The 24,539-nt window shown below is 53.8% G+C and overlaps 8 protein-coding genes and 1 non-coding gene across 9 annotated transcripts; 1 reads left to right on the forward strand and 8 right to left on the reverse strand.

The window, feature by feature from the left end:
• Positions 1–270: 270 nt before the first annotated feature.
• On the reverse strand, positions 271–1,942 carry J4E85_003285 (uncharacterized protein; the record flags this gene model as incomplete). Its single annotated transcript, XM_051467554.1, has 4 exons — positions 271–983; positions 1,125–1,409; positions 1,460–1,621; positions 1,675–1,942. 4 exons carry the CDS (start codon positions 1,940–1,942, stop codon positions 271–273), a joined length of 1,428 nt encoding a protein of 475 aa, XP_051328713.1.
• Positions 1,943–3,132: 1,190 nt separating this feature from the next.
• J4E85_003286 (uncharacterized protein) lies at positions 3,133–3,567 on the forward strand (the record flags this gene model as incomplete). Its single annotated transcript, XM_051467555.1, has 1 exon — positions 3,133–3,567. One exon carries the CDS (start codon positions 3,133–3,135, stop codon positions 3,565–3,567), a length of 435 nt encoding a protein of 144 aa, XP_051328714.1.
• A 586-nt stretch (positions 3,568–4,153) lies between these two features.
• On the reverse strand, positions 4,154–6,815 carry CDC48 (AAA ATPase cdc48; the record flags this gene model as incomplete). Its single annotated transcript, XM_051467556.1, has 5 exons — positions 4,154–6,232; positions 6,283–6,532; positions 6,580–6,635; positions 6,687–6,714; positions 6,769–6,815. 5 exons carry the CDS (start codon positions 6,813–6,815, stop codon positions 4,154–4,156), a joined length of 2,460 nt encoding a protein of 819 aa, XP_051328715.1.
• A 781-nt stretch (positions 6,816–7,596) lies between these two features.
• J4E85_003288 (uncharacterized protein) lies at positions 7,597–8,795 on the reverse strand (the record flags this gene model as incomplete). The annotated part of the gene is made up of 2 exons (XM_051467557.1): positions 7,597–8,329; positions 8,506–8,795. The coding sequence occupies 2 exons, from the start codon at positions 8,793–8,795 to the stop codon at positions 7,597–7,599; spliced, it is 1,023 nt and encodes a 340-aa protein (XP_051328716.1).
• A 2,724-nt stretch (positions 8,796–11,519) lies between these two features.
• On the reverse strand, positions 11,520–12,152 carry J4E85_003289 (uncharacterized protein; the record flags this gene model as incomplete). The annotated part of the gene is made up of 1 exon (XM_051467558.1): positions 11,520–12,152. The coding sequence occupies one exon, from the start codon at positions 12,150–12,152 to the stop codon at positions 11,520–11,522; it is 633 nt and encodes a 210-aa protein (XP_051328717.1).
• A 576-nt stretch (positions 12,153–12,728) lies between these two features.
• Positions 12,729–12,814, reverse strand: J4E85_003290. The gene has a single exon. It is a non-coding gene; the product is annotated as a tRNA-Tyr (tRNA).
• A 312-nt stretch (positions 12,815–13,126) lies between these two features.
• Positions 13,127–14,519, reverse strand: J4E85_003291 (uncharacterized protein; the record flags this gene model as incomplete). The annotated part of the gene is made up of 3 exons (XM_051467559.1): positions 13,127–13,645; positions 13,695–13,849; positions 13,880–14,519. 3 exons carry the CDS (start codon positions 14,517–14,519, stop codon positions 13,127–13,129), a joined length of 1,314 nt encoding a protein of 437 aa, XP_051328718.1.
• A 935-nt stretch (positions 14,520–15,454) lies between these two features.
• On the reverse strand, positions 15,455–18,661 carry J4E85_003292 (uncharacterized protein; the record flags this gene model as incomplete). The annotated part of the gene is made up of 1 exon (XM_051467560.1): positions 15,455–18,661. One exon carries the CDS (start codon positions 18,659–18,661, stop codon positions 15,455–15,457), a length of 3,207 nt encoding a protein of 1,068 aa, XP_051328719.1.
• Positions 18,662–21,725: 3,064 nt separating this feature from the next.
• Positions 21,726–24,213, reverse strand: J4E85_003293 (uncharacterized protein; the record flags this gene model as incomplete). Its single annotated transcript, XM_051467561.1, has 3 exons — positions 21,726–22,355; positions 22,405–23,417; positions 23,463–24,213. The coding sequence occupies 3 exons, from the start codon at positions 24,211–24,213 to the stop codon at positions 21,726–21,728; spliced, it is 2,394 nt and encodes a 797-aa protein (XP_051328720.1).
• Between the last annotated feature and the right edge of the window lie 326 nt (positions 24,214–24,539).

Here is a 24,539-nt window from a genome sequence, read left to right on the forward strand (position 1 = left end):
GGTCGACGCTGATCGCGTTGGATGAGCGCCTCTCGCTAATCATGCCACGCAAGATGATGTAAAGATGACATCTTGTGTAATCCTTGATCGCAACTCTGGTGCTTGGAAAACACTCCCTCTATCGTGTATGCTGTGGTGATGTCGTTTACAACGGCGACGATCGTTCGACAGCAGTATTGAAGGAGGTCGTTCTCAACAATACCCATAGTCTTACAATGCTATCTTCTTCCAGACAGCAACGCCTCTTCTAGTTGGTAGCGTGGTAGTCTTCTACAGAACGCCTCCGGGCAGGGGTGTCCCTCTATTCTGGTTACCCCACCCGAAGCTCTCTGTCTGCGGATTGACGGGCCGTACATCGTTTCCGCCCACAGTGCTGACATGGCCTTCTTGCGGTGCTGCATGCTTCCTAAGCATGAACATTGGTTTCCGGCCTTCCTTGTCAAGTTGTTTGAACAATATCAGCGGCCTCTCGTTGAGTCCAAGACAGCGCTCCTGATCACCGTGTACAATATACAGGGCATACTGGCGCCAATCTGCCGTAATGTTGTATTTCTTAAGCGCAACCGGAAGCACCTTGTGGCACGGATCGTCGATTGAGACTCGGAACGATTTGAAGATTTCAACTTGCGGGTTCGTAGATGGCGTGGATGCGGGATTGGATGCGGAGGTGTTCATTGAGCTTGAACCGCCAGAAAGTGGTGGGTCGCGATCGTCGGGGGTTGGTGTTGGTGCAGCGTTGTTTCGCATCTGTCGTGATGACAGTGGTGCGGGCGTAGCGCGGGGGTCGCGATTGCGGTCGGATACAGCAGTTGTGTCTGAATTCCATGTGTTTTGACTCCACCCTGAGCTGCCGTCGTGATCGTGCCCGCTTCGGGGTATTTCGCGGTTGTACTGGCGGCCTTGGCCTTGTGTGTATGCGGGGGATGTCGGGGAGGGCTGGGCGATGGAGTTGGGCGACAGTTGCGGGCCACCACCGAGAGATGCTGTGAGGTGTGAGGAGGCTGCGACGGCTGCTGCGGAGGGGTCCAAAGAAGAATGATCGACAAGAGCGCGATGTTCTTGGATTGTTGGAGAGGGGTTCTTTGGCGCGGATCCAAGGAAAAGCTTCTTGGTAGAGAACTTACGCGAAAGACTGCTGCCACCAGATCTCTCTTGAGTTGCAGGTGGCGATGTGACGGAGTGCTCGTGAGGCGTAGGCAGGGGTTGGTTGTCCTTGAGCATGCGCACGAGTGGCAGGATCTCCTCTCGTAGCCGCTTGTTCTCGTCCATGACCCTGCTGAGGTCTTCTCGGAGATGTCGCAGCTCCGATTCGGCCGTGTGTATGCGCTCGTCGCGCGCCTGAACTACGCGAATGACCTTGGCGAAGTCGTCTTGGGTTGGCGGCGCTTCCTGTGCCGACGTATCCGCGGCTGAGGTGGTGGTTAGACGTGCAACGCCATGGCAAAGGCAATGGACTCACATAGCGGGACGTAGTCGTCGGGGTCCATGGGCACATTCTGCCGCACCTTGATCTCGTAGACGGCCTTGAGGATTGTCAGGCGGTGGCCTACGCTGCCGACGCCCAGCTCCTTCAGCTCGGCATGCTGGAGGGCGGCGAGCACGTCGCCGGTGATGCCCTCGTCTACAAACAATGGGTTAGCAAACAATGCTAATGGTGCGCGCGGTGCGACGTACTAGCAAAGGTATCCGAGTACTGCTCCAGGCCCAGGTCGGCGATGAAGTCGGCCGTCTGGTCCTCGTTCCACTCCATTATGTGCCCCGTCGGGCTGCTCTTGCTGTCGCGCGAATGGGTGAAGGTGGTGGGCGTGTGTTCAGTGCTCAGCGGGCCGGAGCTCGTGGGGGAGCTCTCGTACTCGGCGGGTAGGGTCGGGCTAGAGATGCCCTGGCGCTCAAACTCGTCATCGGCGTCCGAGTCCTCATGGTACTTGGTCGTGTAGGCCATGGTGGGCGTGACGTCGACGGCCTCGTCGGGAGTCGCAGGGTTGGCAGAGGGCGGAGGGAGGTGATGCTGCCAAGCCCTCGCAGCTTGCTCGTCGAGGGGACGACGTCTGTGTTATCGATGGCGATGTCGCGCAGGCCGGGCGGTCCAGTGTCGTCGATAGGGCACCCTGTCTGAGACGAAGCGAGATTGAGCCGGCGTGTTTCGTCTCCAGCGGGAGCAGGTCGGGCTATCCTGGGCGCAGTCTCAGATACACTGCTAGCCGTGGCACGCAAGAGTGCAGGGCGGGGAGGGTGAAGGTCTTCGCAGGCGGCCAGGCGTGCCGGTCCCTAAGCGCTTTGTCGTCGACGCCTGATGGGGAAGCGCGTATCCTCGGGGGCTGCGATGGTCCCTGCAGTCGCCCTATGCCTTTGCCTGAGGTAGAAAGAAGGCGGCCAGGATGACGATGGAGAGCAGCGAGACGACGAGGCAGTGCACAGCAGGAGGAAGAGCGCTCTGCTCACGACGCCTTAGTAGACTGGCTCGCCTGCTTCTGGATGCCAATACCAATACCGTCGACAGGCGGCTAGCAGGGCCACCCAAGCCAAAGCGGGATAGAGCCCTCGGGGTCCGAGCTTCCCATACCAGCTGGGAGCCAATATTGCGATAAAGGATGCAGGTACCAAACACTCAGCTCTCACCACCGCCTGCCCATCCTCGTCGGGCGGCTTTGCACATGAACCCTCTTGCTTCAGGCTCCTAGCCGCCCCCTCTCGCGGCGCCGCTCCCGGCATCTCCCCTCCTCTCCCCCCATCGCCCACGCTGCACCTGCTCGCTTTCGGATCCGGCAAGTGCAATCTTGCAAGTTATCGTTCGCATCACGAGCCCGCAACGGCACCCGGTAAACCACGCACATGCGTCTAACGATCTTCACCGCCAACGTTGAACTAGGGCCATCTCTGCCGGCATCTGCCCGAATACGGCTACCCCGGCCAGTCGTTTAAGACGCTGCATCCCATATTACGACATCTGGCTACCTCCGAGCTTCAGAGCACAATCCCACGTGCGCCCAGCTCCCCGTCGTCTACGCGAACAGGATCACCCACTACTTCGCTATAAGGTAGCTCGCCCGGTATTGACAACTTTAGACGAACCTCCTCCTTTTTTCCTTTTCCACCACAATCTCTCACCTGACGACTCACGAGCTCGGAACAATGTCTCAGTCCATCAATGTAACTACGACTCAGGCCCAGTCCGGCATCTCCCAAGACCTGCGGAACAACATTTACTCGGCCCTTCTTTCTGGCGATGGCATCCGCAATATTGAATCCACCCTAGACGAATCCCTGCGGGCCTCTGGGTTCAAAGACGATCTAAGAGCCTACATTACCGATCTGTTCCGCTCGGGCCAGGCTACTACCTGCGAGGAAGCCCGGAATCTGGCGATGCAGAAGATCAGAGAGCAAACGCGTGGTTTGGAGGATCAATCCAATGGTATCAACGGCACCAACGGAACGACGAATGGAGATGGAGAGAATGGAGAGGAGGTCAACTTGAAAATTCCGAAATCCGCAATTGACGCCGGTGCAAAGACAGTCATGAAGGAGTTGGAGAAGGTGTGCGACATCACATACGAAGACGACAAGTGATCGCCCCTCCTGTAATCTGAGAAAGAGTCCACCTTCCATGCCACAGCAAAATGCAGGCTCGTGTCGCCCGAGTCAGTGTAGTTGAAGGGGAAGTCTTCAGAGCAAAGGCCTTAACGAACGATACTATCGAGCGCACAGCCGACACCGTTGCAATGTGGGGCGGGCGACATCGTTCAACGGCACCGATGGGTTCCGGCCGCTGTCTCGGGTGATCAAAGACCTCGCCTGTGCCCATGAAACCTTGCTTCATGACCGCTGCGCCAAGTGGACAGCGTTGAATCAACCATGTTGGAGGCTCGGCCGTTCGTTGAGTATGGATGATTGGTGTAAAAAGTGCACGGTGATGGAAAAGGGAGTCAGGTCAGAGGTAGTAACACAGATCGATACAAGGACATAGTAGGCGCAGCAAAAGTTCATTGATAACATGCATTCTCATTGAGGCCATTGGTTCGTGAAAGATACTACTGATATCCTGTCAAAGCGCTAGCAATTACGCGCGCCTCCATCTATCTATGAGACGTCAATCGCCCCTCATGCCGTGTGATGATGAAAAAGGGAAACCCATCCGTCATGATCCTGCAACTGTCTAGTTGTACAGGTCCTCGTCCTCACCACCAGCGCCGAAAGTGTTCTGCTCACCGCCACCCGCTGCGTTCTCAGCGTCGGGGAAGCGGAAGAAGCTTGATCCACCAGAGTTCTTCATTGACTGTGCAAAGGCCTCGTACCGGCGGATCTCAACATCGGTGACGGAGCGACGAGCGGAGCGCATGGCCTCCTCGAAGTGAGCCTTGGTCAGCACAGGTACTGGGTCCTCCTCGTCTACCTCCATGTCGACATCCTCACCAGCAGCCTCGCGAGCCTTGCGGCGCTCGATGTCAATCGCGATAGACTGCTTAATGGCGAGCTTGACCGCACGCTGGGTGACGAATCCAAGATCGGCACCGGAGAATCCGTGGGTGTTCTGGGCGATGAAGTCGATGTTGACATCCTCGGCGACAGGGGTCTTGCGAAGCTGAGCCTTGATGATGCTGGCACGCGACGCCAGGTCGGGCAGAGGAACGTAGACGAGAGTGTCAAGACGACCAGGACGGCACAGAGCATTGTCGAGCTGTTCCGGTCGGTTGGTGGCACCGATGACGAAGACGTTCTTCTTCGATGTCATACCGTCCATCTCGGTAAGAAGCTGGTTGACGACACGGTCAGACGCACCACCGGCATCGCCTTGAGATCCACCACGCGACTTGGCAATAGAGTCCAACTCGTCCAGGAAGACGACGCAAGGTGCGGCGGCACGCGCCTTGTCGAAGATGTCACGGATGTTGCTCTCAGACTCACCGAACCACATGGAGAGCAGCTCGGGACCCTTGATGGAGATGAAGTTGGCCGCGCACTCGTTGGCAACAGCTTTGGCAAGAAGCGTCTTACCAGTACCAGGAGGACCGTAGAACAGTACACCTCGCGATGGAGACATACCGAACTTGAGGAACTTGTCGGGGTGGTCAACTGGGTACTGCACGGACTCAATGAGCTCGCGCTTGACTTCCTCCAGACCACCAATGTCCTCCCACCGGACGTTGGGAACCTCGACAACGGCGACCTCACGAAGGGCTGATGGGTTGGATACGCCAAGAGCGAAACGGAAGTTCTCCATGGTCACGCCCAGTGAGTCCAGAACCTCGGCGTCGATTGTGTCCTCGTCGAGATCGATGAGATCCATCTTCTCACGAATCTGTTGCATAGCAGCCTCAGAGCAGAGCGAAGCCAAATCAGAACCAACGTAACCGTGAGTCTCAGCAGCGATAGTTTGTAGGTCGACATCGTCACCGAGCTTCATGTTCTTGGTATGGATCTGCATGATCTCGAGACGGCCGGTTGGGTCGGGAATACCGATATCGACTTCACGGTCGAAACGTCCGAAACGACGGAGGGCGGGGTCGATGGAGTTGGGTCGGTTGGTGGCGGCCATAACAACAACGTTGGAGCGAGCCTTCATACCGTCCATGAGGGTGAGCAGTTGCGAGACGACACGGCGCTCGACTTCACCGTTGGTCTTCTCACGCTTGGGCGCGATGGAGTCGATTTCATCAATGAAGATGATCGCGGGGGAGTTCTTCTCAGCCTCCTCGAACGCCTTGCGCAGATTTGACTCTGACTCTCCGGCCATCTTGGACATGATCTCGGGACCGTTGATCAGGAAGAAGAAAGCACCGGTCTCGTTGGCGACGGCACGAGCCATCAATGTCTTACCGGTACCGGGAGGACCGTACATCAAGATACCACGCGGAGGCTTGATACCGATGGACTTGAAGAGCTGAGGATGCCTCAGTGGCAACTCAACCAACTCTCGGATCTGCGCCATCTGCTTTCGGCAGCCACCAATGTCGTCGTAGCCAACCTCGTTGAGGTTACCCTCCTCGTCCTCGCGCTGGATGGGCTCGCCCTCGCAGTGGATGACCGTATCTTGTGCGACGATACCGAACTCTGGTGGATCGACCTCGACGACCTTGAACTCCACTTGTCGCATACCGCCGCGGGCTGTGAATGTGTCGCCTTGACGAACCGGTCGGTAGGCTTCGCGGAAGTATGGGGCGAGGAAAACGTCGAACAGCGAACCAGTGATACCCTCGACGGTGTCGGCGATGGGAAGGACTGCAATGCGCTTGGCCTGCAATGGAGTTAGCTTTGAACCAGCATTTCAGAGATGTAGCTACGTACGTATTTGATGTCAGGGCACGGGTGGATGGTGATAACATCACCGTGCTTGACACGCAGGTTGTGGCGAACGACACGGTTTATCCGCGCAGAGCCATCGTCGAGGTCGTCGTCGGCGAGCACGATAAGAACGGTGTCCTTCCGCTTCTTGCCCTTGACGAGGACTGTGTCACCACGGAAGAGCTGGAGCGTCTCCATGGTGTTGTTTGAGAGGGCGATAATCGAGTTGTCATCGTTGACGGCGTCGGTGACACTGCGGAGTCAGTATGGCTTCTTTGTGTCGCTTCGTGGCGTACTTACATCAGCGAGTTTGGCTTCTTCTTCTTCTTGAGGATGGCAGTTGCGGTCTCGTCGTTCTGTGGCGGATCAGTAAAGGCGCTCTCAGATGGGTGTTTGGCAGTGCCTACATCCTTGGGCTCAGCGCCATCGGGGTTCCTGGAGTCTTGTTAGTCGCGGTTGCAGACAGGCGGCTGGTGGCAATGCACGTACTTGGAAAGATCCACCTTCGGCTTGGAGTGGTCTGGTTCAGCGGACATCTTGCTGATGTGTCTCTATGGAATGCTGCGACTGTACTTTTCCGGTGCAAAGAGGGACGCCGGGATTTGCAGCGCGGTAGAATGGGTTGTGGGTGGGGTGGGGGGTAAGATGGAGGTGATGGGTCTTTGGTGTTTGGGGCGTGGTGGTTTAAGTAAGTTGGAGCTTGAACAGTGTCGGTGATCTCACTGCTCGAGCTAGCTTGATGTTGCCTTAGGGTCCGTGCTCCTTCCGCCGCCGCAACATTGGAAGTTGCTGGAAACGCTTAGACAAGCCGGCCTACTGGAAACACTGTGTCCCTTTCACCGTCAATTGCTTCCCGCCTCCCTCGGAAAGGCCCCATGCGGACCAATCAGGCCCGCTTTGTGCTACTCTTCGCATCTCCAGGGTGAGACTGGCGTTGTTACGCGTCCGACTGGAGCCTGCTGCAGCCTCATTCGCGCCACCAAAACGCCAAGAAAGTCTCCATATCGGTCCTTCGTCAGTGCGCGCGATAAGTAAACCTACATGTCCGTCAGGCACACGTAGACCATAGCAGTACTGGTACCCGTCCAACGCTTGCCAAATCCTATGCGTACCATGGGTAGCTATGGCAGCTACTCTCTGGTACACATATAAGGAAAGAACCCTTGCTGTTTCACATCACAATACTTCTAGATGTTTTAAGATTGGCGATGGTTCGCCTGCATATTCTAGCCTTTCAGGCTGCTGGCTGCTTTATGATCCCTGGCCTCATAGATATGTATTAGGATATACCAACTTCTTGCACTGCACTAGACACATTCACACGTCCTGCTGTTGCATTCCAGCAGACGCTGCACATGCTTTCTTCTCCATCTCGCGCAAGCATGGCGCTTGGAACATATTGCCATATAAGATATTCTTCACAGTACCGACAGCGACTAGTAGCCACAGAAGTATGACACTGACACCAAGTACCGTACCTAGAACTCTGAAGAACGCGGATGGCAGTTCTTGGCCGATGGTAATGGTCGACATCGTGAAGACGCCAATGGGAAAGGTAAAGCCCCACCAACCCATATTGAAAGGGAACTTGCTCCGACTGATTGACGCGACTGCGAAGAATAGCCATACCAAGCCAAAGCCCCATAGCGTGATGGCGGTCATCCAAGCTAGGACGTAGAGAACTTCGCCGGCCATTGGATGCAACGTGTTCGTCTCTGGAAAGGTCTTTGAGGCTTGGATTCCGAGTTTCAAAGCGGCGTATCCGCCCTGTCCCATAGGTCCAAGAGGCAGGAAGACACTGACGATCACTTCCTGAGATGGGAGATTATGGATAGCGAGACGGTGGAAGTACATCACCATGACCATGAGTGCCAGTGGCACGCCCATACCCCACAGCACATAGCTGGTGACTATGGTTATGAGGGCGTGGTTTGGCTCAGGTAGCACTGACGCGACAACGCCACCAGAAGCTGCTGCAACAATACAGGCTACAATGGGTAGGAGCCATGCTGCTGTCATCGTCTCATGGCGATTATGGTGTTTCGTCATCCTGTTGCTATGTTAGCTAGTGATGTTACTTCGTTTTTCTTTTTGACCTCGAACACACAGTGCCAGACTGTTACGATCGAAAGCAAGCATGGATCAACTTACATTTGAAAAGGTAGCCAGAGACAACAGGCGACGCTCAGCGCAACATCGAGCCACCACATTCCCCAAACAACATACGGCGTCGAACCACCCCAAGCTGGTACGCAAACCGTAGCGAACATGTTGATGATGGTAGCGAATCCCATGGGTATTGTGCCGAGAAAGAGCGATTGCACCGGATGCTGAAGCATCAGCGTCCATGTGGCGGGGTACAGTGCGTATCTTAGGATGGATATCAAGAGTATGATGGAGAATATGAGGACGTTCAAGATGAAGAACGCGATACTGAGGGTTCTCGGCGAGCCGTGGTAACGAGGGTAGAGCTCAGAGAAGGCATTGAGCAAGATCGCGACGATGCCTGTACCCATCGTAACAGCAAACTAGGCTTCGGTCAGTCTTGTGTTCTGCTAAAGCTGCGAGGGATTATCGTACCCATGATGGAGTGAAGTTTTGGACAACGCGTCGCCAGCCCCGACGGTCGGCAGGTATCAGCCACTTGGGCAGCACTTGAGCATCTGCAGATTGTTCCTTGCCGCGACATGTTTCTCCCGGCCGTAGATGAGCCTCACGTTGTATCGCACATGGTGTTGACATTCTGATGAGATCTGACTGGAGGGTTGGGGTTGGAAGAGACCACGGGTGATTGACAATGAGAGATTGAAATCAGAGAAGAGGAGATCACACTTCACTTATACAAAGAACCGTAGCTTAGAGTCATCATGTTTCCAGGCTAGACTTTTCTTTCTTCACAATCGCCTGTATCTTCGTCGAGATTTGCTGATTATACGGCTTGCACAGGCCACAACGGCCGGTTCCTCGGCGACGGTCCGAACTTCGTTACGTCAAACTCGATTACTCACACCATCGCGATAACGTTAGGAAACAGTTCTGTTCATCCACGAATGTTGTGCTAACGATTTTCTGGTTGCCATGATTGCGTGATGAAGGGTTTACAGACTGAAGCAAGGAGTCCTTGAGCAATCCGGAAGGGATGATTGATGCTAGCTGAACTAGGTCTAGAGCAAATTGCGGCTTCCGGACTGCCCATGTGCGGAGGTGCGGGCAGACAAGAGCACTTCACGGGCCTACTCGTGGTCTTCGCACTCCAGCCCTGATGAACCTCATCGCTGCAACGTGGTGTCCTGCTCCGCACCGCGGTAGTCGCACCTGCGGGTGGACAAGCAACTCTCGCTGTCAATGCACACGCGTTTACCTAGGGAGTTACATCGCGAAACAACACCTGCTTCGGCATAGTGTATCGGTATTGCTGACGTTACTTCCACGGGCCTACCTCCTCACCGGCAACGTCGCGTTCGTTGCTTCACTGCCAGCCAATAGGGGCGTCATCTCTCCTTCTTCCGTCGTAGCACTTTCGCAACCTATACCATGTACATGCTCACGGGTTTCGTCAGGTATGAGAGATTCCAACCCTATATCAAAATATACCACATCGCGAGCTAACAAGTTGTGTCAAGCCTACGGGTCGAATGTCCCCAATGCGGCTCTGTATTCCTTTCATCGGAAGAGTTAAGACTACATGAATCGATTACACACAACTTCTGTCAAGAATGTTGCCACGAGTTTTCCAACTGGACAGAGCTGAAGTATCATTTCCGTAAACGCGGTTGTGCTTACGTTTGTGACGGGTGCGATGGAATTTGGAGGACTGCTTGGACTTTTCAACAGCATGTTGCAGCATTCAACGTTTGCAAGGTATGCGAGCGGCACTTCGACACACCCTCGAATCTAATCCATGTAAGTCAAGACCAGCTATCGGGATGCAACCAAGGCTAATTGCGAATTACAGCACGAATTGACGCACCGCAAACCTGGCTATGAGTGTCTCGGCTGTACACGCAATTTCACAACCTACGGAGGAATGATCATCCACCTTGAATCTGGTGCCTGTTCTTCCGGTATAGACGCGTACGACTTGGCGCTCACCACCGCGAGATGCTTCCAAGGAGGCAAATTCTTCATGCACAAGGAAGATCGAGAGGCCATCAAGCAGGGCATCGACTTGCTGCGAATATTCCGTGAGCAAGGTGGTAGCACTCTTGTCTTCTGTTGTCCTACTTGCGGCACCAATTTTCCGAAATTATCGAGTATGTTCATGCACGTGGAATCGCTTGCTTGCTCTCAACAGCTGGGCGAAGGGGCAGTTGGCAAGCTCCAAACGTGGCTTTCTAACTGTCACGGTTGAAGAACAGCTTCACGACGAGGTTATTACTCATCTTGACGTTACCAGATACCAGCAACTTCTATGATGTACATTAACAACGTCCGCGGGTATCCGCATTTGACCTTCATAAAGGCTGGTCAGAATTCGTGTCGCATCTTGCTGCATACACATCAGAGAATCTTGAAAAATGAATGCTTAACAGAGTCATGTATCCTTTGCACGAAAAATGCGACACGAGCTGTTGCAGAAACAATACATGTGTTCGGTATTACTTTTCACGCAAGCTACCTCGATACTTATAAAGTTTGTAGATTCGAGCCAGTGGCATTCATCTTCGCCTCTGCCATCAACATCCTCTTCTGGTCCAGGTCGAAAACGATATACGCCCCTTGCATGAATGGGGCACCCAGGCTCGCGAAATCGTCTCCATCCGAAGGAAACATCGGTAGATAGCACCGGGTTCCGCTTGAGGACGAGACGCGTACCAGCATGGCAGCCAAAGGGGTGCTGACTTTCGCTCGGTTATTGTTGAAACCGAATGAAAGGCTCTCTCCGCGAGAGCCTAAGTCGCACGACACACTACCCAGTCGACCAGCCTGCTCATCGAACGTCGTACCTACAGCCATAGCTATAGCGCGGAGTGAGGCTGAGGGGACATTCAGTGCCGGGTTTCCGGTATCGATCAACACTGGGGGCAGACCGCCTCGTGGTGCCAGGTCGACATTCGAGCCGGAGAGAGAGGAGTCGCCGCCCACTAGCTGCATGGAGCTCCAATCAATCACAAATTTCGATGCGACTCCATTGTTGTTCAGCAAGAACGACCCTGCATCTTGGAGTTGACCTTGGAACTTTGCCGTGTCAACGCCACCAAACACAATGGAGCCTTCTGGGCTACCTGTCGAAACTTTTGTCAGTGGGATACACGGTACAGTAGATACCGCGACTCACGGAAGTCATTCATGTAGACACCATACACATTGGCGTCGGTCGCGCCAGCATCTTTGAGTTTGGCGGGCGCGTTCTGGTAAGTCGGCCGAACGACTTCATTATCAACAGGTCCGATCCCTAAGATAGGGAACAGTGGAGTGTCGGCTGGTAGGGAACCTTGTTCGATAACTCCCAGCTGCGCATTAGATATTGTCTGCTTCCCGAGTGTCAATGCGGTAGAAATGAATCGCCCTCGGAACGCAGCGCCATTAGCGAAATCGGTGTTTAGTCCGATGCCAACGTCTCTGAGACTACTATCCTTGTCCGTGTCGAATGAGCCAGTGACGAAAGGAGTGCCGGAGCATTGTTGCTGTTGGTTCTGACAGATACTACTGCCGGTCCTTGGAATGATGAGATCGCTGCTCCCCGTATCCAAAACTGCTGTTATCGACTGCGGCGGCGTACCGACTCCTATCGAGATGAGAGGAACGAATGAACCGGCATTATCGATATGCTTGATAGGTATTGACAAGAGTTTCGGAGTTTGCGCCCGTGCAATTTGCACACCAACGAGGAAAGATATGCAGAAGGCGACGGTAGAGAGCGGAGATGCCATAGCAAGCAAGTAGGACGAATGCACCGACAGAGATGAATGTAACTGATGATGTAGTAGAGTTGCTGGAGGACTAGTCGGACCGGAATGACCTCGCCGTACTTACTTTTGGCGAGCATATCTATACCCAACACACTGGAATCCTACCGAGTATCCCGTAGACGATTAGTCGAGTCATACCGTCTTTGGTAGAATCGGAAGGAGTCCTTTCGCAATGTCGATGCTAATCGTTCAAACTCGAAGGCCAGCAAAAGCACCACCCATTGGCCAGCCTCGAGCCCGTCAATTAAGAATCCCCACAATCGCTGGAAATATCTCTATCGCAATAATCTACCTGACGGCTGCTAGAGAGGTCAAAAACACAGGTGTGGCAAAGTTGCCCGCAAAGGGTCAAGTCTGCCGACAAATGTGAAGGTATCTTGCAGCAATAGTACAGGATGCCTTGTCCGCAACCGTGGCTACATCGGAGCTACAGACACCGCGGGCTTCCCACATAGATTACTTGTTTCGGAGGATGTTTCACCTCGAATCAGTGGGAGCAAAATGAAAGAGAGCGAAAATGTAGCAAAAAGAGAGTTGTCTCCCCACCATGAGTCGAACAAGGGACCTTCTGATAACAGCAGATATTACAGTCAGACGCTCTAAACCAACTGAGCTACGGGGAGAATACTTCAAAGCGAAGTCGTGCTTGCTGGATGGAAATTTTGACAAATTTGTCATATATTATGGCGTGTGCGTGGCAAAATTCACGGACTTCGGGTTGTGGCGCGCTGATATGCAAGAGTGGGGTCGAAGCGTTCGTGTTCCCAACTCGCCGATTGCTGACCTCGGAACTCAAAGCGAAGAACACGACACGAACCGATTCGGAGACACCTAACATCTATATCTGAGTGGAGTTCGATATCATTATCTACAAACCATGCCTTCCCCTATAACCGCCAAACAATCGCTAGAATACACGACTTGAACTATCACTCCTAGCCCCGCCACACCGCTTCAAGCACGCACATGAAGCTCAGCGGGTCTGCTTCCACTCTAACAACATCAAACCTCTCATCAGCCCGCTTGAAGACATCCTTCCACGCCTCGACAGGCCTCTCCTTCGCATTGAACAGCGCCATCATCCTAAGATCAGTAGCTGTACCAAAGCCCTGTATACTCCTCGGTAATTCCTCCTCGCTCGGTCCCTGCTTGCCAACGTAGTCAATGAAGATGACGCGCGCACCGGGTTTGAGTGCAGGCCGAAGCGCTTGTAGTATCTTTACTGACTCGACGTCTGGCCAGTCGTGGAGAATCCACTTGAGGATGTAGATGTCTGCTTCTACGGGCTGCGGATCGAACATGTTGTATGTGCGGAAGGAAACGCGGGATTTGAGCTCGGATGGGAACTCTTTCTCGAATACTGGGGCGACTTCTGGAAGGTCTTCGACGACGATTTTGAGCTTGGGGAATCTGGCTGCGAGGACGGCGTCGTCGTGGCCTGCTGAACCGCCGATCTAATCGTTGTTAGTAACTGGAATGATGCTGAGATCAGCAGATACTCACATTAACAACTGTGGCTTCACCGGCAGCCTCCCAATCAACAGCATTGAGCATGATGTTCTCGGTGTGGAAGAGGTCCTTGATGTACGCCATGAACTTGACAAAGTTCCTCTGCCGCCATCCCTTTTTTTCACCTTCGCCATCGTTCTCAATGAAGTCTCAGCTGTTATCATAGTCACCCCACGCACCGCCAGAGTGACAGAGTCTGAAAGCGGTCTCTTTAATATCTTTACTCGGTTCCGCCTTTCCTTGCGAAAAGCGACGCAGAGCTTCAGGGAGCAAGAGCATAGGTGGACCCGTTTCACCCAACACTGTCTGCACCAGCGCTGACAAGCCAGGGTCCTTAGCCAGTGCGGCAGATCGCGAAGTGTGTTTGACTGAGGTAGCTGCAGGCGAGTCTCTGGTGAAGAAACGCATCGTAATCGCATGATCGATGACCCGGCTTACGACCTCAAGAGGGAGCTTGGTATGCTTTGCTATCTCCTTGAGCGTTGCCTCGCCATCGACCGGCACTGCACCCCAGAAGTCGAACTGGTTCAGGATGTTCAAGCACGCCGTGTCTGGGACGGCCATGTGCACGTAGTTGAACACACTCTCGCTCGGTCCTTGGCTGAGAATCCACATGTCCTTCAATGCATCCTCGAGAAGTTGTCGGGTCATGAAGACATCCCCAGGAAGTTTCTCGTACTTGATTGGACTGTCGGCCTCAAGAGTGATCGGTGTCACGTTCTCCGCCTCCAGCTGCTTCGTCATCTTAGCAGCTAGCTCGCTGATTTGAGCCGCGAGGCTGTTGAGTGTTGCGATCTCATGCTGTTGAATAGAACCCATGTCGAAGTCGTCTGGATCAGACTTGGAGCACTCGAAGGCTTGGAGCACTCGAAGGCTTGGAGCACTCGAAGGCTTGGAGTAGGGGAAGCTGTGCCCTTCGTTTGAGGTACAACTATGGCCGCTATATGTCAACTCTCGCCGGGACCCGAGTAGGAGCTGTCTCCGTCATCCGGACAGAAGAGCTCCAATACATGGATCATACACTAGTATTTTCTCATCATGCTATACTCTGCGTCTTTTGCTCATGGCAACTGGCTAGCCAAAACGATTGTAGACGACGGAGGATGCAGCTTTTGATTGGTACGAATCAAGTAGGCAGTCGCGCGAAGAGAGTATAGGGCTAGAGCGAGCTCGGAGTCGCATCCGTAAACATGTACCATCAAGCCACGATGTTGTGGCCGCTGCATCGCGAGTGGTACGATGATGGAGCCGACGAGCGCTAATCAGATCATCTTATCAATCTGATAAGATTTCTTCCAGATCTAGGCCTGGGTCGCCGAAGCAAGCCACTTCAGCTGCTGCCGCTTACAGGCAGCGCCCCGCATCACGCGTGAGTCTGAACGAAAATGAATACGACCATTGTGGGCCCTATCATGATGATTAGTGATAATTTATCCTGAACTGCGACTGTGATGAAGCGTGAGAACTCGACGGAGAAACATATCACAGATGCACGACATTGGGTTGGTGACATCATATTCCAACACACGCGCTCTTGAAGGACCTCTAGTCCTGGAATTACAAGGGTAAATGCGTTTTATTTCGAGACATACCACGTCTCTCAGACGAATGTATACGTCGACTCCATATCAACATCGCGGCTCATTTATGTCGTCTAGAATAGCTCATCTAAACCCCGCAGCGCTATGCAAGCACAAATCCATCAACCCCCCAATTAAACATTCGATCCAAAGAAATATGATAATGTCAACATCCTATTTTCGTCCAATGAGCTTGCTGAGCCCACTCTTCTTCTTCCCGTCCTTCTCCTTCTGGTCTTCCTCCTTTACGCGCGCATCCTCGGCGGCACGCTCGTCCTTTGTCGGTACTCTAGGCTGGTCCGCGAAGCGAATACCGGGTGTGCGTGGGGTAGGTGAGAGTGTCTTCTGGCTAGGCTCAGCGGCACGTGAGTGTGTACCACGGCCAGTCTCCATTGGGTCACCAGTCTCCTCATCTTCGGAGTCAGACTCGGGAGTATCGTCTTTGCCGACACCGAGAGCGCCCAGACGACGCCTTCGCTCCGCTGCTGTTTCGCCTTCAAACCCTTCTTCAGGCTCATGTGATGGTGGAATAGCGGAACCGCCTGAAGTTTCAGCTGGAATATTCTCTGCAGCTAGGCGCCGTCGGCGTTGTGCCGCAGTCTCGCCACCCTGATCATTAGGTCGGTCCTCGAGATCCTGGCGTACAGAGTGGAATGGTACATGCTCGTCGTTACTGTCCACGAGCGTCAACCCTTCGGGGCCACGTGCGTGACCCTCCTCCCTGGCTGCTGGCGACTCGATCTTGTGAAGTTCTGCCTCTCCCTCTTCGCCGACAACCGGGGGAACGTTCGCTTGCACGGAAGCTGCCCGACGGCGCTGTTCTGCAGTGTGATCTTTGGCGTCCTGATGGGCGGCATCCTTGACTGCTTCAGGAACATCGCTAGCTTGCACAAACTTCGCCCTGTCTTTGGGGTTCATTTGCGACATTTGCTGAATAAACTCAAGCTTGCTCATGCGACGACCACCAGCTGTCACGGTGAAGCGAAGTAGGTCGTCATCTTCCTGCTCTTTCGCCGCCAATTCCGCTGCCTTCTGCTTCTTTTTGTTATTTGCGGCTTGAGTGCCGGATGCTCCAGCTTGTTGCCCCGCCGGCACGCCCATGTGAGTTCCCATCCGCTTCAAACTCTGTACAGCACGGCTTGACGTCTCCACCATGGACTGACCGCGAGGGTTTGCAGGACGACCATCCTTTCCTTTCTTCGGGGCAGCTGGAATGTCATACTTCTTTAAGACCTCACCATCCTCGTCTTCGACAATAATGGTATTACCATATTGGTAAGCAAGAGCGGGGCCATGCTTTCCGGACTTTTGTGCCGACTTCTCCGCCTTTGGAGGTTCCGCAGCCTTGTCCTTGTGACCATGGCCTGTGTAGCTTTGCATTCGATTGCGCCAGGTTTTGTGAGGGTGTTCAATGGCGTTCTCAATCCGGCTAGGTGCTTCTTCAAGGGCACCGCCGTGCTCGTCTTGTGACACGCCACCCTGAACATGCTTTTGACGCATGAGCTCTTGTGCCCTCTCACTATCGTGCCTTTGCCTCTCCATGCCGTGCTCGCCATGACTGTCTCTTACGCCGAGAACGTTCCCTTCTTTGTCTTCAAAGACGGTTTCATGGCCCTCCTGGTAGATCTCTTCCTCTGGTATCCGCCTCTTCATCTTTCCTTTCTCGCTTGACGAACTGTCGCTGGAGATAGCTATCGTGTCAGCAAAGGTATCGGTGTCTTCCTCAGGAGGTATCGCTTCCGCCTTCTCTTCGTCGCGTTTACTGGGGGCGATAGCGGACTGCGAAATGGGTCCACCTGGACCTCGACCAGCATCCCAACGCCTTCCTCGGCTCGTAGGCTTGACAGAGTTGCTGTCCTCTTCCTTCTGACGGCGCAGGAAGCTATTACCAAAACCCACCGCTGCGAGTTCCGACTTTTCATCCAATGATGATTCCGAGGGGCGGCGAGCCATGGAGGATCTGGAGCGTGATTGAATACGGGGAAGGCGGTCCATCCAGCCGGGTCCATTCTCGTTGGCCTGAGTATAAGACATCGAGATTGTCAAAGTGTTGATGCGCTTTCCAAGGGTGAAGACGGCGATGGAACTTCCGTGGACAATGATACTGACAATGACCAAGAAACATGTGATTGGCCATATCATCTCAATAATGTTCAAGTGGTCGGATCCTTCCTCTCCTGGCTTTGGCAATTCGGCCAGCGGGCTCGTGGTATCGGTCTCGAGTTCGGCCCTTGCAAGGATTGCGACAAACAGACCGCCGACACCAATGGGTCCGAAATGACCAGCGAAAGAAGCTTCGCGCCAGGTCTTGATGTCGGGAATGACTGGTTTGAGTGCCAACATGACTGGTATACGACGGAAGAAAAGTACCAGTAGACCAAGCACCACCAAACGCCAGGGCGAAAGCCCGATGCTTGGCTCGTTAAACAATTGCCAGGGAATGATGGATCCGAAGTAGACGAAGAAGGCCAAGTTGATCAGCAGATCAATAACGTTGGAGACGTGAGATTCTTCTGTCTTCTCAAGGAACCATCCGTCGTTGGAGAAACCCACACCGCAGGCGAAGCCCACAAGCAGATCGTCCATACCAAGTAGGGCACCGGAACCAGCGCAAAACAAGGCCAGGACGAAGTAGAACACGAGGAAACTCTCTCGATCGATGAGGTCCTTCTCGTGGGCCCATCGAATCGCGCGACGCGCAATGTATCCGACCATGACTCCGTAGAAGGCACCGAAGACACACTCGTACAGGATAGTGTAGCAGAACCAGTGGAAGGCTACCTGGTTAGCGTCTGGCCGGTAGTGGAGCAAGTAAATGGCCAAGTACACGAAGGGAAAAGCCATGCCATCGTTGCAGCCAGATTCACAGGACAGCAAATCTCGAAGATGCTTGGGTACTCGCTTGGCGAACTTGCCTTTACCAACGACGGACGATGCCAAGACAGGGTCGGTGGCGGTAACGCAAGCTGCAATGCACAGACTGTCAAGCCAGTTGAGGTGGGAGTTGAACAAGCCCCAGATGAATAGGCTAGTCACTAGCCAGCCAAAGGTCATGACGGGGAGCAGTAGTGCTACGATAGACTTCCAATGTTTCTCCATGTACGCGCGAGGCAACTCGACACCGACGGCGAAACATTGCACGACAAGGACGATGCGCGAGAACTCCAGAGTGATCAAGTCGACATTGCCCCAAGTCGACGGGTCTATCAGGTTGGCGGCGTGTGGGCCAAATATGATACCACAGATGGTCGCGACCGTGGCTTCACCAATGTACAGACGCTCTTTGATCACGGAAGAACACAGCATGAACAGACTGGTGAAGCCTCCAAGGATCAGGTAAACCAGATGCGGCTTGGTGATGGAGAGATGGTCCCACGCCATTGCGACGGTTTGTTCCTCTCACTGTCCCTCAGGCTTATACGAGGTGTGTATGTGTAGGCGCGAAGACGTTTCGACGCGCTCGATGGGTTGGAGGGTAGGCGAGCGAGGGTCTCGCGGGCGAGAGACTGTTATGTAGGGAGGAAGTTGGCACTGGGGCCGCGCTGTCGTGGGAGTCGGCCAAAGGAAGAGAAAGATGGTAGCGAGACCGAATGCATGTATATGGGGATCCGCCCAGACGCCGGTCCTTCACAGCCGTGTTTGGCGAACGAGGGTCTATGGGTAAAGGTCTGCTGGCGACGAGTTAGTCATGTTATGGGATGAACAAGAAAACCCAAGCCGAATGCTTACGAGTTCAAGTACTGCTCGGCAACTGCATCCGAAAGCTTGGATGGTGCGCGTAGTAGTCGGGTAGCAACCAAAGTTGAGCACTCAACTCAATGCTCGTGCGCAGATTGCAAAAACAAAGGCGCGTTTCCAATCAAGCCACTCCAGTCGCGTCTCGCAGGGCGTCGTCGTTGTCGCACTCTTCAGCTCTACAGAGAATGAGCGGCAGAGGGAGAGATTAGAATACGATTATCTCTCTTCTTCTATGCTAAAGCGCTTGGTACTTGGCAATGACGTTGGTTGGCTCCAGGACGGAATAGCCATCGCCTAATCGGACGCCACCGAGATTCAACAGCCACACCGTTGCTGCATCCTGCATGCCGAAGGTTCGCCGAACATGCGAGAACACTGCCGCTCTTTCAAGAACTATTCTACATTGCGAGTCCAGCGCGAAAAGCGTTGAGAAGCAGTCAACATCGCAGCTTCTTCTTTCTCCAAAAGCTGGGGGCGGAGAGCACTTCGCTCCGATAGGCCGTGCTCCGAGCCGCCCCAACTGCTGTGCCCAGCCTCGGACACACTCGCTCTGCGGTTCCGTGGAGGACCTCTTCACTTCCGTCTGTCGTGGTGCTGCGCGCGAGGCCACCTGACAAAGACTCCTGCACGATGCTTATCACATGATGCTCTTGCATGCAGGGTGCTGCACCCTTCCTGCACCTAGGCCGACCAACGGAACTTCAGTCAGCAAACATGATGAACGATGGTTGGCTCGATAATACGATTCATGAGCCCTGGCCGGTAGAAGTCCACTGACTATCGCTGAGTAGTCCGGTGAGAACACATGGGCCCCCACGAACAGCCGCTATGCAGAGATTTCCACTCTGGAGTTCGCGGTGAAGATGGGTTGTGTGATGAGGGGTGGAAGACGGGCTTTTGTATATTGCCTCGCATGCTCGCGGAAACAACGTCATCGGAAATCCGCAAAGCTGTAGATACTCTACCCCATGGTTTCAGGGTAGATATCCATCAAGGCTCGAACGCGAACAAGGACTGAAGGGTAGATCGAACATGCCAGGGAAGTCGCGATCTCAACACCACGCACCCCGGGAATAAGCCTTCAACACGCGATGCAACCCCAGCGCAGCGCAAAACATTAACCTTAGCAATGTCCCGTTCACGCGAATTTGGCACGTTCAACTCCCCAGCGTTAATCGATCGATCACGCAAGGATGCAGGTGAAACGGTGGTTCCCAACACCATCTCGTTCCCTTAGATTTCCCCATGCAAATGTCCGATCTACCATCTACTCAACAGAGGCCAGCATGACCACGACCATCGACGTCATAACCTCCTTCCACACAACCTACTTTACTCCGCAACAATCCTTGCCCATCAAAACCTGTCAAGATCTCGCCAAACGGTCCGATAGCCGCGTTTCACCATGGCAAGTCTGCCGTCTACACAATGGTCGACAGGAACACCAAACGCTGGTCACCCTATCCAGGAGCCTAAACTACGGCGAAAAACGCGCTTCCGCGCACAGAAGTCGCGGTATTGCAAGTACATACTTGGGCAGATTAATGAGGCTGCAGGTTGGGTAGTCGTGCAGAATTCCCCGTTGATAGCAACCCAAATACGAGAAAGCCAAGAACTCACAGACGTGCAAAAATCACAACAACAAACAACAACACAACAGCAACACGCGCTTCGCATCTAGATGCACCGAAAAAGAATTCCCCTTTCCTTGTTCCCACTATCTACTCCACAATCTCCACATACGTCACTTCAGCAACGGGCAACTAAATGCAGCTTCCCAGGGCTGTGCCTGAAATGTTAAAGAGTAGATGGTAGAACCCAGTTGTTGTAGTTGCAGATGTAGAGATGGTGAGCCTGGCAAAAGGTAGGCGGGCTGACCTTGCAACATGGAACCCAAGGCAAGGCCCGTGTTTGATGGATGTGTCCATGCTTGACTTGATGGGCGTTGCGCGGGCGCTTAGCACGGGGAACACGGTTGGATGACGGGTGAAAGATGGATGTTCGTGACGTGTGAGTTGGTTCTTGTGTATCAATGAACGGCCATGAAGGATGCTGAAGCAAGGTATGTGAGATTAGCTATGAAGAGGACGAGAATAGATTCTGTATGTTGGCTCAATTTCATGTTTTGAACATGCGACATGGCTCTGCCTTTTGCGCGGCACATCACTCTAATGGACGTATGTAACAATACATCTGTTAAGACAGCACTTCGAGATAGTCATTCGGAACTGACTTTCTTCAACACCCCTTGCACGCGGCAACCAAGCTCAGAGGAATGCACATCGTAAATGGTCATGGATATGAATAATATGTACGTCGTGATATTTACAACCTATGTGGTCGACTAGATATGATGATTACGGGAAATGTGAAAGCGCGAAGTTGGGGACCTAAGGGCCACCCATCTAACATGAAGCTTGTGCCCATGAAACAACAAAGCGCCTGGTCCAGCGAAGGAACATCCCAGCGAACCCTTGACCCAAACACGCGAAACAGCCCGAGAGCGAGCAATGCGACAGTAACGAAAATGCGCTGCAGAATTTTCCGAATGCACCGTGGTACCGGGGGAATTCCCTAAATCTCCCAGACAATGAATGCACAGACCGCCTAAAAGCGAAAAGAGAAACGTCGTAAATGTAAGTAAAAATGTATATGCATGAACTTGAAAGAGAACGTAACACATGACGTCATGGGAGTATGGTGATGCTCAGTGGCCGACAGGCAACCAAGTTCGGCGCTCGTCCATACTCCTGGCGGTGCGACCTCCTGGCGTCAGGGGGATCTCGACGCGCGCTCGGTCGTTGCGCTCGGGGTCGCTGTCAGAATCGTCGTATGCATCAGACAAACGGGAGAAGTAATCGGCCAGACCACTCGTCGGCGATGCGATGCTTTCGTATAGAGGAGGTGGGGTTTCCAGAGGAGGTGGTGGTTCTATTTCCGAAAATGCGGGTGGGTTGAAAGAGGGTACGCGCATGAGGTGAATGGGTCTTTGCACCGTGGAGTCATTCGGCCCGCCGATGTGTGCTGCTTGCGGGCGGGTGAGATTTGGTGATGGTGTTGGTAGTACGGCGTCCGAGTTCCCTCTCGAGCGACCCAGAGAGCTCAATGTAGGTACAAAGCTGGTCGGTGAGTTGCGCCGGGATGGTGCATTGGGGCATCCACACTCGGGTACCCGTGTGCCGCTCAGGGCAGGTTCGGGCGACGAGTACGCTGGGAGTGCTGTGTTGGCTTGCGTAGCCTGACACGAAAGGATATGGAAGGGCGAATCGATCGAGATCTCGAAATGCCTTCTCTTAGTCGGGTCGGTGGCGTCCGGTTTCGAAAGGCGCATGACAAGCTAGTCGATTGTTAGTGTGTACGACAATGAAACCCAAGATTAGACGTACCTTGATCCAATGGTGCACCTGTATGTTCTGGTACGTGGTGTCGAAGTGCAACTTGGATGACTTGTCCTTCTCTTTGAGGTTGTGACAGCTTGGCAGTTGCACATTGAACTCCATCTCTGTGGGCCCGATGTTTGCATCTCCTCCAAGATCACCCAGTAGGTTGGTGGGATCTTGCACCTGCACGTCCTCGCCTCGAGAAGCGGCTGCCCGCTGGTCATAGGGGACACCCCCTCCAGACACTATCCGCATCGTACTGCCGGGGAATGTACTGGTCGGTGGGCCATCCGCCCGTTTCTCGAACAGCTGAACCTTACGGACAGGCTCCATTCGATGCACTCGCTTGTTGTTACAGAAGTACTCGACGTTCTCCGTGACAAACACTTTGATACGATGACATTGCACTTTCGCCAGTGGGGTCAGCTTGAAAGCGATAGGAACCTGAGCGCCGAGTGGGAAGGATTTGCCGGAGATGACGATGTCGTAGTGTAATTGGTCCTCCCAGCTGCGGCTGATCGCAATAGGCTCGACCTGCTCTAGTGACCCCTCTGATGGCGCGCGGATCAGGGTAACTTCCTTTGTTCCCATGAGGTTTGTGCGGAAGGCGCCAGCGCGTTCTACAGTCGCTTCCAGCTCGTACTTGACAGAACCAAGGTCGACATCGATGGTTTCGGGAAGGTGGCTATCCAAAGGCAGCTCGAAGTTGTACATGTACTCTCCGGGGTTAAAGGTCCTGTAACCCTTCTGTGCTACCGAGGGGCCGCCTCCAGGGGTGTCGCCCTTACCGAAGCTTCGCGATTGGTTGACTTGTAGCGATAGTCTTTTGGCCTCTTTTGTCGTTAAATTCAGCGAAGAGTTGTTTGGCGATCCAGTCAATCCGTTAGAGCCCTTGTAGAGCTCCACGTGATCTGCACCAGTGCCGTTCTCGGCAGTGGGGAATTGAGAGTTAAAGAATGGCCATGTGTGGCTCATCAGAGTATCCACCTCTTCGAATTCAACCTTCTTTGGAGGAATGCCTAAGTATTGTTAGTTTGAACGAGGAAAACGATGAACGAACGTACCTTCTGGCCACTTGGTCGTCGCTTTACCTCTGAACTTGAGCGTCACAGCCTTCAGTTTCGCGGGTTTCGAAATCTTCAAGCATAGTGTTCCACGGAGCATAGCTGTACTTCGCTCTGCGTGCTCGGCTTGCTCGAAACCCCGTAGAAACAAAACCGGCTCTGTGAGTTGCACGTTCACACTGACGCCACCACCTGAAGCCACTGGCTTCTCTTCTGGCAGGCTCTTGACATTGGAGATTATGCTCTTTGCAGATGCACGACCGGAAGACCAATGTGACTCGGCGACTGATGGTCTCGGCATGCCTGCTGCAGCCAATGTGCCTCCGATAGCGCCTACTGCGCCGCTGCCAGAATTCCTCGTGAGCGACCGCATGTCGGCGGTGCGTGGTTCTGGAACAGAGGCAACGGAGTTGCGGTTGCTGCTATTTGGAGTCGTCGACGATTGAGGGGTAGGTATGTCTGTAGTTTCGGGCTTGGAGGAAAAGTGGGTGTCGATAAACGACCGTAGGAAACGTTTAGCGCCGTCGCGTGGGGCCGCCAGCTTTTCTGTGAAGTACGACTGACTAGTCGTCTGGCGCCTCTGGCTGCGAAATAAAGTCGGATCAGGACCGACGTGTGCGATGTGAATGCGGTGCGGTCTGCGATTGCGGCCAGCAAAGATGCCGCGGTAGGTTTTCTTGGGCGTGTCTAAGTGGTCGGGTAGATATCGTAATCGGCCACGTTCAGAGTAGACGGTGTGGTACTCTGGCATAGCGACGATGCGTTAGTGACTTGAAGTGGAGGTGGAGGACAGGATCAAGGTGTGGTGACAAGGCATGCGGCGTGTTGTGTCTTATACGAGGTGTAATTCAGGAAGCAGAGAAGAATTTGGCTTGTGCAACACCGCAGAGTCATGAGAGGGGTACAAAGGCTTCTTGACCACGGTAACCCAAGCAGGTTCCATATGGATGCTTTGGGAAGGGACGTTGAGGTTGGGCGCTACTAGGACAAAGGGCCCGAACGCGGTGAAGGGGGAGATGAGACAAGGACTCACGAGCAGAGACAGGGTATCCAAAGGCGTGGGTGAGGCTACCTAGT

Source organism: Alternaria conjuncta (genome assembly GCF_024043145.1).
Source record: "Alternaria conjuncta strain BMP 0040 chromosome Unknown scaffold_4, whole genome shotgun sequence".
Taxonomy (NCBI): Eukaryota; Fungi; Ascomycota; class Dothideomycetes; order Pleosporales; family Pleosporaceae; genus Alternaria; species Alternaria conjuncta.